Source organism: Rhipicephalus sanguineus, chromosome 11, assembly GCF_013339695.2.
Source record: "Rhipicephalus sanguineus isolate Rsan-2018 chromosome 11, BIME_Rsan_1.4, whole genome shotgun sequence".
Classification (NCBI taxonomy): domain Eukaryota; kingdom Metazoa; phylum Arthropoda; class Arachnida; order Ixodida; family Ixodidae; genus Rhipicephalus; species Rhipicephalus sanguineus.
This window is the reverse complement of record NC_051186.1, coordinates 41,548,960-41,570,766: the sequence shown is the minus strand read 5'-3', so window position 1 is coordinate 41,570,766 and position 21,807 is coordinate 41,548,960. Positions and strand designations below refer to the sequence as shown.

Here is a 21,807-nt window from a genome sequence, read left to right as displayed (position 1 = left end):
CTTGTGAAGTGAACTTCGCATTTTAGGAACAGGAAATTTGCTGCCAAAGACTTCCTACTCCCCTAGTCGTTGGTTTTCGTCTTAGCATCACCACCCTAATGCTTGACACTTCAGACTGTTCACTTCTGTGGACTCGCCCGGAACACTTGACAAGCTGACGCTTAGAGGCAAACATTAACGAGGATATGAGACTGTGTGGCAGAAGAGATCGTTTACTTCCTCTATATTTACCATAACTTTCGCCATTCGTTCTCGCCACTTGCGATCGCCGTTGGCTTCCGGACAGCTCTTGCAACCTGTTCGTAGGTAACTGCTGTCTTTTGCGTTCCTCTCCTGTTTGTAGAACGCCGACAACCAAGCCCCGAAGCTTCCCGAGGTCATCGAGATTATCATCTGTAGTAACAAAACATTACCACTTATCCGTTCATTCCATCTTCGTAACACGAGCACTAAAAGCTTACAGCCATGGATCTCTTTGCCCAGAGGATCAGTGATCCGTCGCAGCTGGACTACTGCCCCGTCGAAGACTTCGTTCGTGAGGTAAGGAACTTGCTTTGACCTTACAGTCCTTTGAAGGTATCATATGTTGGTCCAGAAAGAGATTGAAGGAGTTCGGATGTCCTCAAAGCTTCTTTGGTTAGAGTAGTAAGGCTAACATCATGTATTGTCCGTACTGCAGGACCTGTGCTCCTGCTGTCACAAGCAGTATCGCTAGACACATTTAGGCAAGTGGGAGTATGTAGCATTCTGCCGGCAGCTCATGATCGTTGGGGCACTTCAGACAGGCAGGGTGTCTTGGCTGCTCCTTTATCAGGGTGTAAAAGTCTGTCCCATGGCTGACTCCAACCATCAAGGGTTCTTGCGTACTCCGTCGTGAAGCACTCGCTTACTCCGTCTGCGCCCAGCCGGAGTCATTGGGGAGTGTTGCGATAACTGTCAAAAATCGAATTTACCCTGTGTGGAACGGGTGCTCCTGTGAATGGAGCTACAGCAGCACGCCCTCTGTGGTTAAGTGTAATGTCCACGATATATTCCAGGCGTATGAAGCGGAACGTAATACCAGCCCATGCTGTTACCGGTCATGTACTTGTTCACTCTTAGTAAGAAAACAAGGCATGTTGCTTTCTTGTGAACCTTTATTACGTCTTCGGCGTTATAAAAGTACATTTCGATCTTGCCTAATACAACAGCTTCAGTATGGTAGCACATCCTCCTGAGCAACAACTATAGATAGCGCTATTTCGCAACATACACCGCAGCAGTCGTCGCTTCAAGATCGGTTGCGAAAGAGTTACGCTTATCGCCACGTTGCGTGCCGCTGAATAAATGTCCGAGGACCACGTAACCATGCGTGTTCCGTTTATTTTATTTTCTTCCCGCTACACATTCGCTTCCCTAAACAAACGCGGTTACTTCATCTCGCCTGCGAAAACTTTCCCCTATAATGCCTACTGGCGCGCCTTCGAGACGCGTTCTTCGTCTAATCGGTCCAGATCTCCTCCTGGTTCGCGGACCGTTCGAAGGTTCCTATATCGCAGTTCGTTTTCTTTCCTCCTAACGTAACACCTAAGAGACGTGCTTGGCCTGTTTAGAACACAGCTTGAAGCGCGTGCGACCACCAGCAGCGCCCAGCACTCTGAGGCTCAGCACTTTGGGTGCATGCCTATAGACCCACTGTGTTTAGAGACATGCACAGAAATGTACGCACGGCCGAATGCGGAAACACGCGAGCATGTGCAAGGGTCGAAATGGAAACCACCTACTATACGCATTCCGCTTGAAGCGCTTACGCGTGTACATATATTTAGGTCACGAACCTCACTAGCCACTTTCCTTATAGCGAGCGGACGATTTCTTCCGCGCCGCTTGCTGGGTGAATCTTTCCTGAAGTTACGGTTTGTCGAGAAGCCGAAATTGCGTTCGGCGCCGCCTAGTTATGGGCATAGTGCATCTGCGTGCATTTCATTATTGTTGGGTTCATTAATTTCGTGCGAGATTAAGTGCATGGCAGGTGACACATAGTTGTAGTATTATATAGACCACAACCTGTCACTCTCGTATGGCTGTGCTTGGTTCAAGTTCACTTGAAGGGCTACTGACACCAATTTTCTAAGCTTAGTTTACTACGCCATACAAATCTCCTCTACACGGAGACGGCTCTGAGCAAGTGTGAAGTTCAGTAAATGCTGATAAGATATTTATATTAATATTAAGGTCAATTTTTCCATGGCGCACCTAGTGACATCGATAGTAGTAGGCAACACTACCGATTTGATTACTTACTTCAAGCGTCAGTATGGTTAGTCGTAGTGACGTCGGGTACTAAAAGATATAAAATGGCCGCTTCTGCGTCACCAACGCTGCCACGGAACGGAGCGGCCGGGGAAACGTCACGATATCTTGCGCGAGCATCAGACGAGAAGGTCGTGACGTCAGGGTACTGTAGGACCCGAAACTGGGTTTTAAAACATATTTAAATAATTTTTCAGGGCGCACTCACGCTTACCAGCGCATTTTCTAGGCTCCTGAGGGCTTGGCCCTTCATTTAACGGGGAAAAAATGGTAATGGGAAATTTTCGTCTCTGTACGCCTTTAATTCTAATCCACTTCAACATTTGAAGACGAGGCTGGCGTGATAACTACTGGGTTGTGACAGGTTTATATATAATGACAAAAAAGCCGTGGCGAGTTAGCACTGTATGCAAGCGCGCGTAATACCGTGAGCGTTATCGTAGACGTTTATTGCTCGATTACGCCACGGCTTACTTTAGTCACGATGATGAAATGTCAGGCTATAGAGAAAAGGGAGGGAAAAAAAAGGAAACGCATATTGTCAAAAAAAAAAAAAAATATCGGACGGCGGTATAACGGCCCCACCACCACGCGTTGAAAAATCTGAAGAAAAACAAAGCAAGATTGTCACTGTGTGGTTGATAACACCACAGCGTACAACAAACAAAAATATCGTTACCCAAACGGGAACTTTACGACTCTCTGTATTAATTGTTAAGCAGCGTAAATACAGCAACAAGAAGACGAACGAAACAATGCATAAGAGACGCGTGACAACGTGTTACATCGACAAGCTTCTGCGCATGCGCAAGCAGCTAGAGAAAGCGCTTTCCACGACAGAGACTTATGCTTTGTTGTGGCTACGCAACCGCGCGTGCTCTTCGTATATACGCCGCCATTTCCTTGCCAGATTCACGCATTTTCCTCTCTTTAGTTTCAGCTTCCCTTATTCTTGTCTTTCGTCGTAACTTCCTGCGGTTCCATCTTTCCAAGAGCGCCGTCTATATGAGCCAAGCAAACTTGTGCACGCGGAGAAGGTGACGCCATTCCGAGACGTAACAAGAGGCTTCCTCGAAGCTGCATGCGCCGTCCTTCCCGCTTTGCGGAGTGCAGTACAATTCGTCCCGCTCCGATAATCCGACGGGGTCCGCGTGACTCGTTGCGGTTGAAGTGGTTTGGCTGTGGTTGTCGTTGTTGTTGTTGTTTACCGCCTAAGTGGCTGTGTGTTGCTTGCCGATGAGTTGAGTCTATACATGGCCATACTTATGTTGTTTCCGGCTTTTGCAAACGGTGCCGATGACTGCAGGATGATTGTAAAGCGTTACCGTCGACGTTTGCACGGAGCAACGTTCACTGGCGCAACCATATGGGGAGGGGGGTTCAACCCCCCCCCCCCCCCCGCCCTTCCCTCTCCCGAAATTTCGTAATTTTGCTTGCATGTATGTACACGCGCACATACACGTACAAACATGCATAAAGTACGGACGGAGTAATAAACTTTTGCCGTCGATGTTAAAAACAGGAAACTTGATTAATTCACCGTAATTGTTTACGATAAAAATATCTGAACCGATAGTCAGCAGGCTAGTCTGATGTGCCCGCGATGGCCACACAAGTCTGGTTTCAACGTTAGTGGACACCATTATGAGCGTATCCAAAGTGTTTTCTTTCGGTATAGACACCCACGGAGGGCGTTTGAAGTGCGTAACAAGGAGTGTATTTCGAATCAAGATACTTCCATACCGGTTGTTGGCTTGAAAGATGGTCTTAACACATGGTGGCCAAGTCTGGTGAGACGGTAGCGATCAACAGCATTATGAGCACATTGGAACACTCCTCTCATATAGAGTGCACATACACATTTTGAATAAGTAGGATGCCTGGCGTTTGAGCAGCTTGTGTGCATTTAAACAAAACAAGACGTTCATTTAACACAACTGTGAGTGTTGAATGCTTACGCCATACCATAGGTCGGCAAAAATATTGGAACTCACTCAGGCTCACTCAAGAACTATAATTTGCTCTGAGAGCTCACTCGGACTCAGACTCACCAATATTTTCCTCAACAGGACTCACTCAGACACAGACTCACTAAAATTTTCCTCAACCGGACTCACTCGGACTTAAGCTCACCAACATATATTGCTCAGCCGGACTCACTGAGACTCATACTCACGACTCGATCTGAGTCTGAGTGAGTCGACTCATGAGTGAGTTTGCCGACCTATGCGCCATACCCACTGCACGGAACTTTGCGAGAAAACGGAGCAGGACTCTGTGGCGCGGCCGTCCTCAATCTGTCTCACGCTTGACGCGCTTTAAACAGGAACCGACGTAGACACTGAAGGACGACGACAGCGTGGCAGTGTCCGTGTATAGAAATAGAAATAGAAGGAGCGAAAGAGAATGAATGCAAACTCAAGTCATTCTTTCCTCCATCGTCTGTCTTCAAGCTTGTCTCGACAGCACTCGCCCTCTTGAGTGCTTTTATCTATATCTGTTTCGTGCGTAGGTCGCATGGTGCACGGTCGAAACAGTGACCCACTTTGTGTGCAGCGGCACGGAGGCCATTGTGTGCGGAGCTGTCAAGTAAGATTAAGCACCTTGGTTAAGTTCCGGCTTCCTGTTCCGCGTTCGCAGAGAACGGGAAGCTGCAATACCAGCAGCCAACCACTTAGGCGAGTTATGTATGCTGACTGCTGACGAAGACATCTAAAGGACATAATTGATTACCAAATCGGCTCTGGTGTGTTAGAAATGTGATAACCTTTAAGGCGAACCTCTCAGTGCCACGCAGCCAACGCTGTCGAATGGAATACTAATCGTTTCTTCCGACCTGCACTATCTGTTTCCGTTAGTATGTTTGTGCGATGAACGTGCTTCGAATGACGGACGGAGCATCCGTCCGGGAGTGTGCAAAAAGAAAAATCAACATACCACTCCGCTTTCCAATGCAGCAACCAGACCCTCGTGCAGCCAACGGCAGCAGGTGCTCGTAATTGCATTAACGTTCTTCTTTTTGTTGTCCTCCATATATAGTCGCCCCTACAAACCCGCACTAACGGTGAAAGCCACCGGTGTCTTCTATTGCGATATTATTTGTAGATACTTTATTAAGTATTCATTTTGTTATTAACAGCGCAGCGGTTTAAGGTCGTGGTTAATCTCTGCGGAGCGTACGCTCCGCAGTGATTTTCTGTGTCACTTACCCGCTATGAGTTGCATTATAACGCAGCTCTAGCGGGCAAGTGACACAGGAATTGGGCGAGCTCCACTACTCACCTCCGGTCCACAAAAAATGAAGGAGGTGTCTATAGTTTTTAGCGATGGCTAAGTCGTGCGCTCTCCGGAAGAAGCTGCCCGCCGGGAGCGTCAACATGAATTTGGAATTTCCCGATGGTGGCAAAACTGCTATAGAGCAAAGTCATGCAATGAAATAGCAAACTGATGCCACCGTCTCCGCTGTTTAACCAGTCTTCGCGACGTTAAGATAGTGAACCTGCTTGAAGTTTCTTCTTGCGTTCTTCCAGTATTTAGCCATTTGTTGATCTTTCCGACCGTGCACTTTATATTCGTTCGATCAAGTTGTTGTCAAAAAATAAAAACAAAAAAATCCTGTCTGCTCTTAAGAGCATGTCCTCCCTCAACCTCCTGGCGAAACCGTGTGCATATGGGAGGTGGCTCTCAGAATAAGTGCAGTGCATGGGACGATTTGTCTTTGGAGGTGAAATTAAATTACTGATCTTTCCATGTCTTACGGCATCCGCCTAATGCAGGACAATTAGGCAGGGACAGAACCGGCACGGAAAAAGAGAAAAGCTTCTAAGTGATCGCGTCACGCATCCATTAGCGACAGCCCAAAGATCGCATCGCTCTCCCAGCCTTGAGTGCGTGGTGGCGCCGACTTCCAAACGCACTCGCTGCAAACATGACTAACTTCTTTCTTTCATATCTTGGGTTTTCGTTCTTATATTACACAAAATGCGCTACGCATATACACATCTTTATATTTCACTTTCCTTCACAGGTACGAAGCGCATAAAACTGACTCGAGGAAACTGCGGGGATTAAGGTGCTGAATTACTGAACCCCTGCAGCCAGCAGTCACTCGAAAGTGACTGCTGGCTGCAGTCACTTTCGAAACGAGCAGCAGCACGAACAATAGAACTAGACAGAGACGGACGAAGTCATCCGTCTAGTCCGAACTAGACAGACATGTAAGTGCAGGGTGGACCGAACTCTATCAATAATGACTGCGAGCGCAAGGAAAATGACATAAAAAGACACTGAGGAGAAAGTAGAAGATGTAATAAACTTTACTGGGAATAGGAGACGATTCGCTTATCGTCCTGTGTGGATGGCTTCATTAGCCTTGTATGCCATTGGCCCTAGCCGCCTACCGTGCCCTGCCCACAAGGTGGCGCTAGGCCTCAGGATCCGGGCTATTCCGCTGGGCGTCCCAGTGTTCCTCGTTTAATCGTGCATTACGGATGGTACGCCGGTGCCCCGCGCATTCCCATACCACGCGATGCAGGTCGTTTCAAACTGAGTAAGGACTTACACCCCAAGACGTATAGTTGGCCGGGTACATCGTGTGCAGTAGGGTACCATGCTGAGGCAAGTTGGGCAAAAGAATAAAAGAAAGACTGAAACCGAATTAAGAAGATTTTCGTTTGTGTTTTTTTATCATTAGCCAGTCGGTTTTTCATATGATATGTGAAGCATCAGGATTGGCTGAATTTCTCCCATAAAAAAAACCGTAACTTAAATAGCTTTCGTGAATGCGGTCCGCGGTGGTAAAAAAAGATCGCTGGCTTATTTGCAAGAGCTTTGGAAATATTGCTGTGTCCCGCGCTGAGCGCAAACAATAGGCAGTAAAATCGCCAGCTGTGAAAGTTAGTGCACATATAGAAGAACATTAATGGCGATCAGGGACAGTCAGAGTTGAAGACAATGCAAGCTTGTCTGCTTCTTTCACTGTCCCTCGTCTGGAGGCAGGCCAGCGTTCTGAAATAAAATTTCTGTTCTCAATGATTACCATGAACAGTAATATACCTTTCCCTTTCGTTCACCAAAGGTTCCGGAACCGCGACTGGCGGAGGTGGTGGCTGCTCGCCTCCGTGACGTCTCCCTGTACCAGCTGCTCGGCTGGGCCACCTCGCTCGTGCTTGCGGTGCTCGCTCTGGTGTGCATGGTGTGCAAGGTGTACAGTCGTCTCACGGTGGGCAGATGCACCTCCAACAAGGACTTGACCGGCCGCACGGTGATCATCACGGGCGCCAACACTGGTACGTCTTTCACAACCCAACTGGTAATAACAGGTTAGCTGGGCTCGTATTGCAGTGCCATAGGGCAGGGGTGCTACAGGTGAGGTTACACATTAGAAACGCTTTTCCTGAACGGGTTTTCTTGTATGAAACATTTTTAGAGGCTGCATCTTAACTATTGCATCGATGCAGGCATCTCACATCAACGGCGCAGTAGGATAATGTTAATCACTCAAACAATGAATTGGAATGTTATACGAAGTAAGGCTAGCAGCAAGCTCTTTTGTATACGATCTCGTGTAACTCTACAAACGCAGGTGTGAGCCAAGACGGCCACTCCGAGGAGCGAGGCGCTTTTCGTGCTGTCTTTCGTCTCAACGCGAAGTCAGCGGTGAGAGCACAGCACTTACAAGGGTATACGAGCCGTCTACTGATGTCTGTCCAGATAGCACTAGCGACTGCACCTTTATGATCAAAGTCCGCAGCTGCTGCTCGAGAGACGCAGCTCCCCCCTCCTTCCCTCCGGCGACCCTTTATGCTCCTTCGCCCGACGAAAGACGGGCGGTGCCTTTCCTCTCTGCTTGAGGTGCCATCGATGGCAGGCCTCGCGCGCGGGGTGATGTTATCTCATGAGCCCGTCGTGCGGCAGAGATGGCGGGCTCGTTTCATCTGAGCTTCAGCCTCGTTCATCCCAAGCGCTCGCTCGCTTTTCCCCGCGCGTAGAACATACGATGCGTGGGACGATGTTGTCAATTTGGGTGTTATACAAGACATGACGGCGACGGCGACGGCAAGAACACGCCGAGAGAGTCTATGTCAATGCTATCGCAATAATAATGTACAACACTGCGTACCTCTCCTCTTGGCGCAGGCATCGGCAAGGAGACAGCCAAGGAGCTGGCACGGCGCAATGCCCGAGTCATCATGGCCTGCCGGAACCCGGAGAAGGCGGCAGCGGCTGCCAAGGAGATCCTGGACGAGACCGGCCGCCAGGTGGTTGTGCGCAAGCTGGACCTGTGCTCCTTCAAGTCGATACGCGAGTTCGCCGACGACATAAACAACAGCGAAGAACGCCTCGACGTGCTCATCAACAACGCCGGAATCGTCCGTGAGCGCGTTCATTCTCGCCTCGGGGGTTTTCTTAGCAGAGGAATTCATTTATAAGAAAATTTTCGCGATCTTCAAAACGCTTGACATGACATGACAAGAACTTTGTTGAAGTCTTGAAGAGCTCACGTCTGGGCGGGCCCGGGATGAGCCGATGACTTCACATATTATGGTACTGGCAGACCTAGACCTACCGCAATAGCATGGGCTTTCTGGACGGCCTAGAGTTGTAGATGTCCTGGACTCTTGAGGACGGATTCCCAGGAGTTCTTGGTTTAAAGGGATGAGGTCTCTATAGCTCAGCACAGTTAGAGCAAATGTTCAAAATTACAAGATTCGTGTCCGCAATTGCGGCATTCCTGTGAGTTTTCCTGATATATTAAGAGCATTAAGTGAGGAGTACGGTAAGATCTAGTTTTCTTATAAAAGTACCTTCGTTGTGAAAGTATATCAACCGCAACAACCGCCATGCAGTCGGTACATAAGAAGTCCTTAGTTATACAGGTTCCAGCTGCAAGCGAACAAAAAGAAAGACGAATATTTTTATTTTTCTGTTACTTAGTTTCAACGGTTTTTCGCATAAAATAACTATGGACAGTCCAGAGGGCCCACGATGCGGCGGTGGGGCTTGGCCAGACTGTCCCAACGTGGGAGCGGCCCGGTGCGCGACTCGGCGCGCACCCCAGGATTTTAGAATAAAGTTTTGCATCCATCCATCCAGCCATGTCCATTGCTGTCATAAAGCGAGGCTAAAGCGAATGTGCTTCGAAAAATGAGGCCGAGGTGGGTGGCGATTAATTGATCGAGTGAACGGAAGCATTAATTGAATCAGTGTGCCGCTACCGCGTATCGGCGTCATATTTTAAACATCTCCCACTCAGTGGGCACAATGCCGTGGGTGTATGGGTGAACTAGAACGATGCCCGCAGCTCTTTAACGAATGCTTTAGACTCTCTAGCGAATGGTTGTGTTCCCAGGCGAAATCGAATTTCAGATGTAGAACTATAGTATTTGAGAGATCTAATCGCGTCTTCGTTTACGCCGTTCCCCTTTTCAGCTTTTCCGGACCGAGTGGAAACGGTTGACGGATTCGAGCAAACTCTGCAGACGAACCATTTGGGACCCTTCCTACTTACGAACTTACTTCTCGGTGAGTAATGGTCGAGTTATTGATTGATCGACCGGTTAGGTACGTTTTCCCAAAAAGCTCGCATGAGCTGCCTATGAGAGACGCCTTATACAATGGCAAGCTCCCAGTTCAAGGTTGGTCTACTACGTGAAGTTCAATGTATACAGCGTATATGAATACGTATGCTTTTTTTGTGTGTGTGTGTGCACTGCTCGCTTATATCCGCGTGGCTTTGCTGCGATGCCAGAAAACAAAGATAGAGTTCGTGATCCTATGAACCCACATACATGACCTCCGAAGTCGACCGGCGCGCGCTCTATACCCGATCTCGAAAGTCATGCTTGGAAACGGCAAGACGTCTAGTTTGGCAGTTACCATGGGAGACGGCCGCCACAGTCTACACTTTCTTTTCGGCGCCGCCATAACGGCGACAAGGCTACATCCTGTAGTAAGTTGTCCTGGGCTAAACATGCAACTAATGCGTCCGAACGTGACCCTGAAATGCACCGGCATAGGTGCCACTTCTGTACGAACTTTCAACACGACGGGATAATGGTTTCTCACCAAGGCTCTTGTTCATTAGAAAAATCTTACAAGCGGAGCAGTGGTCAGATACAAGAGGCGTATGGTTCTGCAGCTTATCGAATAGAAGATGCATGGTTCACAGACAAACACAGGCGTGAAGATGAAGCCACTGTTGCTCGAATGAAACGAACACGAGGACCAAGGGACCCGTTGTGTGTACTTTGGTTCCACCACGTAAAGTGTAGGCGCCGCATCTGAAGAAGTGCGAAGCGCCTTGAGCCTCGTGGGGGTAGAGTAGCATCATCGAGAGATAATTACTTGGCAATGCAGCACTTTTTCTTCAGAGACATAGTTCGTCAGACTCACTCATGGGTTGAATCACTCAGGCTCAGACATACTCTGGCATACATGATTCAGGCTAAGTATAATTTCAATGAGCTAGAACCGACTAGGCACGACTGAGCAGAATCTCCGTGAGCTTCAGCTCACAGGAGCACTATTTTTGGTGAGCTTGAGTCCGAGTGAGCCTGGCCGAGTGGAATTCTGGTGATATCTGCAGTCCAAGTGAGTTTCGTCGAGTGCAATTGTCGTGAGCTTGAGTCCGAGTGAACTACGATGACTATGAAGTTGGTGTGTCATGGTAAGACTGAATATGTATAACTTATGAGTGAGGCTGAGTGAGTCTCGATCGTTCTGCCGACCTATGCTCACTCACAGGCAAGCTAAAGGCCAGTGCTCCTAGCCGCATCATCACGCTGTCGTCGCTCCTGCACCACTTTGGCCGCATCGACCCCGGCCGCCTGGACTACGCCGAGTACCGGGTGCCCATGCAGGTGTACAGCGACACCAAGCTGGCTAACGTGCTCTTCACCAAGGAGCTGGCCCGGAGGCTTCTCGGAACCGGTAGGAGTATGTGCGCTCCCCATTCCCCAACTAAAACGAAGAACAAAACTTTTGCCTGCTGAGCTAGCACTCCCAGGTGTCAATGGACAGGTATGCCCCAATAAGGTAGACGGGAGGACCACCGCCGCTGTATAGCTCAGATGAGCATCGGACGCGTTATTCGAAGGTTGCAGGTTCGGTCCCCACCGGCGGCAGGTTGCCTTTTCGTCCACTTTAATTTCTTCACATTGATATCATAATTACGACAAATACATTACCCTATACTTCCCTTGACTTGATTGTCGGTTAGTTATCACTAATTGTATGACGTTATGCCGCTTACAGTATTATGACGCACTTAGTGGCGACACACACTGCGCATAAAGCCGCGCAGCCTGCACCTCAATATCATTCAGCCCGGCGTGACACGGCTACCCGCTGCACTGCGTTCCGATAAGCCACAGCGCCACCGCAGCGTTACCCGAGGTATACGTCACCGGCGGCGGCTACAAAACCAAGCTGCCAAGCTTGGAAGAGTCTCGTTGCTTCGCTACTCAGACGAGCGTAGCGTCGGCATGCTCGCCCACTGCTGCTGCTAGTCGAATACACGACTGTTACGCTTTTATGTTGGGATTCGTACTTCCCTAGACGCGACATCCCGCAACTTTTTCCATCTTGTATACGCTTTATATCATGGTGGTCTACGTATTTTGACTTACACGCGTTGAGTTGTTGCTTGATACAACAGATTCGCTTACACCCCGAAGAGCTATCGGTTTACATTTCGTGGTGTGCAAATGTTCCAGGCGTGACAGCCAACGTTCTTCATCCTGGCGCGGTGCAGACGGACATCAACAGCACCTACGTCGGCCTCATGAACATCACGATGAACGCTCTGTTCTACTTCTTTGGCAAGGTGTGTTTTACTTTTCCTTGACATCTAACTCGTCTACTCGTTGACCACCTGTAGAGCCGTTTGAAACAGACATTTCTCAATCCTTCGGGTGATCAATCTCGCCATCGATTAAAGGTGCATGCACATAATTAAAGGAACGTTAAAGAGGAGCGTTGTGGAAGTTTAGAACGGTAACCGATTCTTTCAATGCTGCTCTTGCATTAATTTGACAGAAAACGGGCGAGAACACAGGAAACGCAGAGTCATCCCTTAAAATTTTTGTGTGAGAACATCACTGCCGGTGTCGTGTAACGCCATGTTTTTTAATCGTGTTATATATGTTTTTGAGCGCACTATATATAAAGAACTTCAGCTAAACCTTTAGTGAATGAGGTTCTTGCAAATATAAAAGCCAGGGGTCACACCATATGGCTTAATAACAGAGGCCTCCGTAACTTGTGAAAAACGTGAATGCAGATTCTCAACACGTGTGCGAACGTTCAAACTGTATGGGAAAGAATCATATAAAGTGTTGTGTATTAGGGGCATGCATAGACCGCAGACTGGGCCACTGTACTTGATGTTCTCAAGGACGTGAAAAGTTCTAAACACGTTTGCACCTGGGCATCACTCGTATACCCGCCATAACGCGAGTGAGGGTGCTGCTGTCACGTACGGTCCACTCTATATTCGCGAACTTTTATTGCGATAGCAATTATATAGACAGTCTCGACCGGTTTTTGCCGTCGCCGTCATGTCCTTCCGGTATGAAGTCCAAATTGATAAGATCCCCCGCGCATTGTATGTTCTACCGCGGGTAAAAGCGCGCGAGCGGGGGCGACTAACGCGGCCGAAGCAGAGATCAAACGATCCGGCCCATTTCCTTCGCTCGGAGGGTGCATGCGATAACATCACCGCGCTCGGGAGGCCTGCCGTAGAAGCAGACAGGAAACGCCCCGCCCGTCTTGAACGACCATGAAAAAAACGCGAGGTGGGGGGGGGGGGGCGGGGGGGGAGCTGTCGCGCGAGCAGCCACTTTGAACTTTGAATCTAATGGCGCGGTCGCGATTGCTGGCGCGCGCACTATCTCGAAAGCCATCACAGCGGGCGGCTCGTATACCCTTCTACGTGCTGCGCTCTCAACACGAAGGGACTATGCGCAGAACATCTCTCCAAGGAGCGGCCGTATTCTCTTACACCAGCGTTTTGTAGTTACGCGAGATCGGATACAAAACAAGTTAGCTGCCAGCCTCACTTCGTGTAACACTACAATTTGTTGCTATCGCATTCATTGCTTCGCCCTTGCGGTGGAACTGTGACTTTTTTGCTCTCTGTGAGCATTCTAACGTCTGAGTCGCTCAAAGGATATTCACAAAAGTGCCAAATACAACATGTTTTTCTCGCTTCTCGCTCAATGTGACGTTTAGACCTTGATATGCCTGTGTTCTGTGGGGTTACCTCACAACGTGCTTCATATGTACCGAAAAAGAAAGAAGAAAAATTTCGGGCAACTTCGCACTGGTGGTGCGAAGACTGAGGAAACAGTGGAGCCAGTGGCGTTCCCTTCCTCCGTTTTCTCCTTCTCACTTCTCACCCTTAGTTCCCTTTCTCACCCCTTGCTGTACTGTACTACACAAGACTATGCCATGTTTTACCCTCTTCCGTCCTCCTTTCCCTCATCCTCACATCATTCCTCTTCACCCTCACTTCCGTTTCTCACCGTCTCGCTATACTATACTATACAAATCTATGTTATGCTTCACCCTCTCCCCTCCCCCTTTTCCACCACCACTATACTATACTACACTACACTATGCATGGCTATGCTATGCTAGGAACTGCTTGGCACATACTCGCTTTCTGCTTGCCACGCGAAACGGCGGAACGAAGTGTTTAAACAGCTCCGCTGCTAAAACTTGGTTTTGTGTTGCAGACACCTCAGGAAGGTGCGCAGACTTCCATATATCTCACCGTCTCTGACGAAGTCGCCAAGGTGACCGGCCAGTACTTCATGGACTGCCGGCGAGCCCTGCCCAGCAAGAACGCCGAAGATCCGACACTCGCCAGGAGACTCTGGGAAGTCAGCGAAAAACTCACCGGCCTCAGTATATGACGACGTGGAGCGAAAAAGTGATGGCGTTGAGGTTCGAGGGTATGGTTTAGAGATTTCGCAATTTTTTTTTTCTTCTTGTGGCCGCAAAGGGCGCCCTTAATCATAGAATCATGCGTTAGCTTCACGAATGAGGAACACCGGGAAGACAGCAATGCTTTTCGAAGCATAAGAGTGCCCAAAGGGGGGGCACGAATGTACAGTACGATCCACTGTTAAATGGAGCACTAGGAAATTAACAGCTTCCATATCTCTGACCCCCTAACTGCAAGTGGACATGAAGACATAGGTTGTACACGGCACTACTCTGGGAAAAGGAGTCAGAACTGTCAACCACCAATAGTCTTACGCAAATCTAAGCCACTATGCTTTTTGCAAGAGAGCGAAATGCGAACACGCCATTCACGCAACTGTTATCTTTAACAGTGGACCAGTCCGTACATGTTCCACTGGAAATCATTATCAGCAATACCATATTACGGCAGGCACACGCAACGACAATATGGTAGGTTCCGTATTCTCACTGCTTGGCCCGTGTAACTGCAGTGCTGAGGATGACTCGCTACCAAGTTGGCCCAACTTGTCATTCCGCGCAAACATAGCTTTGCACAAGAGGCTGTTCCAACGTATCGCCATTGTCTTAGATTAACAGCGGGCAAGAAGTCTAGTCTTTCAGAGAACTGTTATGAATGTGACAAGCTAAGGATGCTGTGAACACCTTTCGTTCAATATTGCCCTTTCAAGTCAAACACACAAAGTTTTGGCTCAAAAATAGGATATATATCAGAACAAGCAACTCGTCCAAACCTGTACATTCCATTTAGACAATGCTATAGGCGCAACGTATTAGAGCAAACGAGGAAATATTTATGGAACTAGTCGCAGCAGCCATATGCACAGATAGTTTAACACTGATACACTTTTTAGTGATACTAACCATAAGTGTGATGGTAAAGCTTGGTGTAAGCAGCTTTAGGAAGAAGTGACCGTATGTAAGTACTCTCCTGGTGTATGCCTTGGCACCGTCTCAATGTCCGATAGTGCTTGCCTCTTATTCTCATGCACACATGCATTCGTCACTCAAACATGCATTCATGACTCGTGATTCATTAGGCAAAAGAGAAAGAAAATGGTCTCGACGAGATACTGATCCACAGTTTCACAGAATGCAAGAAACAGCTGCCGAGTCTCATATGTCCCGAGGCAGCACTTACTGCGTCTAGCAGTTTCGCAACCCCTCTTCACTCGAGGGGGAAAATCATGAGTGCTTGTCGGTGGACTCGCTTTGACGACGATATTGAGTGAAGAAGCACCGCACCCAATTCCAAAATAACGTTTCAGCAAGTAACTGCTGAACTTTAACAAGCGCAATGATTTCTTGAGCTCTACCAGTGTCCTTGTTCTGCTCACTGACACCAATTTTCGAAGGCGAGTTTACTACGCCTTACAGATCTCCTGTGTAAGGAGACGGCTCTGAGCAAGCGTGAAGCTGAGCATATGCTGATGAGGTACGTTGACGTTAATGTAAATTTTCGCATGGCGCACCTACTGACATCGACACTAGCGTAACGCCAGGCTACAGTACCAATTATGTTGACTTCACACACCAGTATGGCAAGTTGTGATGACGACAGGTGCGGAAACACACAAAGTGGCCTCTTGCGCGTTACCAACGATGCCACGGAGCGCAGCGGTGGTGAAAACGTCGCGATATCTTGCGCGAGCTCGTGACGAGAAACTCGAGCGTACCGTGTTCGTGACGTCAGGGTGCATTAGGAACCGAAACTAACTTTTAAATAGACCTTGTAATTAACTTTTCAGGGCTCATTCACACTTACCAGTGCATTTTCTAGGCGGCTTCGGCCTTTCATTTGACGAAAAAGCGACAACTGAAAATGTTCGTGTCGGTGCCCCTTTTATGCTCATCAAATGACATTGTCATGCCTCCGCTCCCACTTACTGAGGGCGACATTGATCATCGGAATCTTAGGCGAAATGACATCCACGTTTCGAGTGGAAGGGGCAGGAGGAACGAAGCATTCAGGAAGGTAATACTTCAGGCTCCTGACTCAGCACTGACGAGGTGTCCTTTACCTGAAGTCGGAGGGAACGTCGCAGTCGTGTTCAGTGCGGTGTCTGTCCTTGTGGTGTCTGTCCTCGAGCAGTTTTGAGCAAGTCGTTTTTTTTAAAACGCTGCGTCGACTACGCGCCCGATTCCAGGTACGGGACACGTCGGCCAGGACCATACATTGGAATTTGCTTCCGAGGAGCGTCGATGACTCGGTAATTTATAAATTCACTGCGTGTTCGTACGATGGTGCCAAACATGTATACAGGCGATTTTACTTCCTCGACATGGGCGCCGCCATCTTGGGCTGTTAAACGAACGTTTTCTTATTTTTGTACGTTGCGAAGTCAAATTAACAAGGTCATAAAACGTCGGATGCCCCCAACCGTTTTTATGCGTATGTGTCGACCTTGGCGCTGTTCGTTTCGTTACGAAAAATTCAAAACGGCGAAATTAACAGCCCAATATGGCGGCACCGAAACCTATCCGTAAGACAGTCTATAGTCGCACTGGATTTTCTTTTTTTTTTCGTGGATATAACGTGGTATTCCTGTTCGGTTGAACTCATAGGCATGCGCAGGGAGGGGGGGCAACGCATAAGGGAGTAGCGAAGTCGGCCTAGTTTGACCGCAGCGCCCCCCCCCCCTCTTCCCTACCCCCTCCCACTGAGGCCCTTACGATGAGAACGCAGTGCTAAGAGAAGGTATTAGGGGGTGGGGGGGCGGCCGCCCCCCTGCCCCCATTTGCACGCCTATGGTTGAACTATTGTTGAACTATGGTTGCACTAGATAGGTTGAACTATTTCGAGCGCTTTCCCCAAACACCTTGCTCTTCGTGCTCTGTTAGCCCTTATATTGAAATCTAAGTCACAGTTTTTCATGTTTTTTTTTACGTTCCAGCCTCACGCTTTTGTAGGCGTGTCTTGTTGGGCGCGCAATTTTTTCAGTGGCGTTAACGTTCGGACGCCTTGTGCCGACCACACGTGAGCTCACGTTCTACGAATGTGCACCAGCGCCACAGAATACGCAACTCTTGACTCCCTGTACGGATCGAGTGTGACGTCGACAGTTGTGCGTCTGACGTCACGTATAGGTGTGGACCCTCTGCGGACGCTGTACGAGCGCCATTCCGAGATTGACTCGCCATCATTAAATAAAGAAGTGATGTTCATTATGTGAGCGTGCACTGTCAGTTTGCTTGTATACAGTCGCGCTCAATGTGACTTGCAACACGGGAACGCATGGCCTGACGAGTTCAAGGATTCCGTATGGCATCAACTTGCCCTCTTTCAGTAACTAAATAAAATTTTCTTGTTTGGGATCATCTCCAAATGATCGAAAAGCGTTTAGTTGTTGGAATAATGGCTATCGGAAGCCGTGCGCGAACTTTGAGCCCGTGAGGCCACGCGTTCCCATGTTGCAAGTCATATTGAGCGCGACTGTACGTCTCATTTTAGATGCTGCGGTGTGTAGCAGCTACTCGCAGTTGAACTCTAAGAAAACGATTACCTTTTACTCTGTATGGCGAGTCCCGACTTCCTACATATGTAACTCTCTTTAAAGATACACCTTAACTCTTTTGGAGACTCACGCCTCCCACAGCTCTCTGAAGAGGTTATAATAATCTTCAAAGGAGAGTTGAGGTGTGGCGTTGAAGAGAGTTATAAACGTGGCAAGTCGGAACTCACCAAGCAAGAGTAACATGAAATGTTTTTTTTGTTTCTTTTTTGGTTGTTTTAGTGTGAAGGTGCCAACCTCTTTAGCCTGTCGTCCCGATTTCACGGCATTCGGATGATCGTAAGCTCTTAATTCAAGACAGGCAGAGAAACCGTTATTCATCGTTTGTATAGGATAAACGCAAACTGAAAACTATGACTTAAGGAATACCATAAGGAGACAGAAGGGCGACCAGACATGAAAGGGATGTATAGCTCATATTCTCGTTGATATAACGCGAAAGAAATCAAGATGGTCTGATTGTCTAACATGTCAACCAGATTAAGCTGTGATACATTAGAGTAGTATAACATGTTTCATTAAGGAGATCAAAGGCACTTAGTATTTCTAAGTAACTTCTAACGCTACTTCTAAAACTCCCTATTAGGGGGTATGGTTGATCAAAAGGGCCACTAAAGCGCTTCTGACATAAATAAGCAGAGGCTTATTTATGTAAAGCATACCTCGTAACGCATACCTCGTAATGTAATAAGTAACGCGTACCTCGAATAACAAGGACGCACAGAAATGTACAGCGCACTGTCTGAAGCTGCGTTGCGGCTGCATCCTCTGGATCGATATTTCGTCCCGTGGTAAACGAACCAGATTTCTCCACAGCTGGTTTTCTGTCTCCTTTTGTGGCACACCGTCTGGGAAAATGTTTAGTGCCATGTCTGCTTAAAAAAAGTATCCGGCAATATTGTTAAACTATCTTCCTTACAGCGTCGCGTGCATCTGACATCATATCGATCCGCTTGCTTACACAGACGAGCCAGTGGGCGCCTACGCACTCATGCGCCGGCAGAGTTCTGTGCGCTTCCTCTGACTCTCTCGAAGGTGAACACAAGCATGATACATGACTGTTATCGAGTGAGCTTTTTCAAAGACTGGAGTCAATGCGGAATTGATCGTAAAGAGGTTCCAGGAAGATATATACATTAGTTGAAACACGATACGACAAGGAAAAAAGGAATTAGGAAGATCGCGCTATACAGTGATCCGGAAAGAGAGAGGAGAGAGAAAGCTGCTCTTTATCGAAGAACGGAAAATTCTGCTGGCGTGTACGCCTACATCTTACTCTGTATAGCGGATGGGGATTGAGGACAGAAAGGCCGTAGGAACAGGAGGGCATGAAAAGAAAATGAAAAAAAAAAAAGAAACTCGGCAGATCCCACGCCTTATGGGAACCGGTTTCATGCTTTCAGCGAGTGGTTATCTATGCTGCATTTTTTTGTCTTTGAGCCAAGCGTTACGAGGTGGATCGACGTGTTTTTGTAAGCGTAGCATTTGTGTGCACATCGTGGCCTTACCAGGCACGTCGGCAACACTGGCGCTTAAAGGGTAACTTATTGTCTGACGTAACGTCAGCACTCACTTTAGAGCACAGACGTGAGTATCATCGAAACGAAGTGCCCTTTACGGTGCGATTATGTGAATATCATACGTAACGTTTGCTTGCGTATTCCCCCGGGGTCGAGCAACGCTTGAAACAGCTTGCTGAATTATAGGAACACAATTGTAATGTTTATTAGACTTCTATGAAAGCGGCGCCAGCAGTGGAACCGCAATTGACGTTAACTAGCTGGTATGACGCCTGTATCATAGGTGTACATATATAATGTTTATTGGTTTGTTATAAAATTAGATAGCCATCACTGCAACTACAATTGACTTTGCACCGACATTACACCTGCATAGGGTCTTTTTCCAAAGCAGTTTTAAGACGTGCCGGGCTCTGTGGTAGAATACCTGATTCCTGTTGGGATCCTGATTTTTATTCTTTGCATTCGTCCGGTCAACGCTGCCGATGTCGGTATTTCTTTACGCTCTTGCATTTAAATTACCAATTTTCGTTACGCCGTTCCTGGGAAGATATAAACTGTCAATCCCCTGTGGCGCACAACCGCTTAACGTGGCCCGTGGTATACGGGTATGTGCCACACCTGTCTGGAGAATAGGGTTTGACAGCGTACGCGACACGATTTTCACGTTATTATTGCGATAGCAAATATATGGACACTCTCGGCTGATTTTTGCCGCCGCCGTCACCGTCATGTAAAATCGGGCACGAGGTTTCTCCAACGGGCAACGATAGTCCCCCCCTGCCAAATATCGGAAAAAAATTCCTCATAAAACCGCTGCCAAAGAACATGCTGGCCAACCACCACGACGGCAGAAGGAAAGCGAGGGCCAAATCCTTGCACAAAAAGTACGCGTCCAACCCTGACGTGGCGTACGTTGACGCCGCCCAATACCGATACTTGACCAATGCATACGCAATAAGTGTAATCAATCTTCCCGGCGTCAATGCAGATTCACCCCGAGTAAAAACTGCTGGTTCCGTCCGCGCGCTTAACACGACAGAAGCCGAGGAAGCGGCCATATAGCCCTAGCGGCAGCAGCTGGATTCACCATTATACTAAACGACTCAAAGGCCGCTATTTCCAACTTTGCACGTGGCATTGTGGCCCCCACAACACTGCGTTTACTCCTCCCCACTCTCCTTACTGATGTTGAGGAAGAAACACTATGCTCCATTGAGCTGATATGGGTCCTGGCTCACGCGGGGAACCCGGGAAACGAGGCGGCCCACCAATATGCTCGAGAATTCGCCAGCCGAGCGGTGGGACCCGCCTCTGATCCGGGGGACCCTGGTGAAGCCTTGACATCATATCATGACATTACACAATATTACCGCCTATTGAGGCAGTTAAAACCACCCCCGCACCACAAGTCAACAAAGCGTCAGGAGGTTGTCTGGCGCCGACTGCAAACGCATTCATACCCGTGCCCATATATTTATGCACGTATATACCCCGACACGATTGACCCGTATTGCTCGCATTGTGAGTCAATAGCCACACTTCATCATATTCTCTGGGGCTGCAGGGAATGCCTCACGTCTCCCGATCTCCTGGACACTCCCTCGCCCGAAGGGTGGGAGAAGCTTTTGACCTCCACCAGCCTGGGAGTTCAGCTACAGGCCATACAGAGAGCAGAGGAGGTGGCCACCAGGCTCAGCCTGGCGGATAACCTACCTCCATAACGTCTGTCGACAATAAAGTTGTGTTATCTCTCTCACCGTCATGCCTCTGATATGCGTATGTATGTATGTGTGTATGTATGTATATATATTGTTACGTTTGGCCTAAAAATTCATCGAGGCCGACGCTATTGAGCGTACAGCTGTCTACCGGAATGCTGTCTTCTCCCCCCGTATCGGCGCTTAGACGGAGGCAGGAATGCCGATTCTTCCTGTAGGAGCTTTTGCCGGGCGGGCGGACATGTCGCTGTGGACGGATTTCCCAGAAAAAGGACGTCGGAATTCGGAGACCCCTTTTTGGCTTGTTGTTCTCTGCGTGAGATAGCACCGCGGGAGAGTTTCTCACCCAGCCACATCTGCCTTCTACCCTACCGCAGCAGGGAAAATTAACCTGCGCCGGAGGGAGCGGTCTGCGTGTTTTCCGGAATTCGACACACCCGCTTTGTCGTGCGTTTTGGTCAGCGTGGGACTGCGCCGTTGAAGACGCTCCCATCAACCCAGGTGGGGCCTTCACCCGAGGCAGCCATCATTCAACACTTCTTCCAAGTATTACTGGCAGTGGAAACGGAGGTCATCGGCCCTTTCCCCTTTGGACTGAAACTCCTCGCCGACCTTCTCACCTACGAGTCTTCGGGGCGTGGCGAGTGTATTGTGTGACTCTTTGCCTCCTTTCGGGAGGCCGGACGCCAGGACGACAGGTCACCGGATTGGCGGGAGACGTTGACACCGGTTTGCCAGTGCTTATGCAGTGACAGTCTCGGGGCTATAAAGCCG

At 48.6% G+C, this 21,807-nt stretch overlaps 1 protein-coding gene across 1 annotated transcript; it reads left to right on the top strand.

The window, feature by feature from the left end:
• The first annotated feature begins 418 nt into the window (after nucleotides 1-418).
• On the top strand, nucleotides 419-14,272 carry LOC119373727 (retinol dehydrogenase 11). Its single transcript, XM_037643789.2, has 7 exons — nucleotides 419-540; nucleotides 7,370-7,580; nucleotides 8,431-8,667; nucleotides 9,724-9,816; nucleotides 11,038-11,223; nucleotides 12,009-12,118; nucleotides 14,031-14,272. The coding sequence occupies exons 1-7, from the start codon at nucleotides 466-468 to the stop codon at nucleotides 14,208-14,210; spliced, it is 1,092 nt and encodes a 363-aa protein (XP_037499717.1). The 5' UTR covers nucleotides 419-465; the 3' UTR covers nucleotides 14,211-14,272.
• The last annotated feature ends 7,535 nt before the right edge of the window (nucleotides 14,273-21,807 follow it).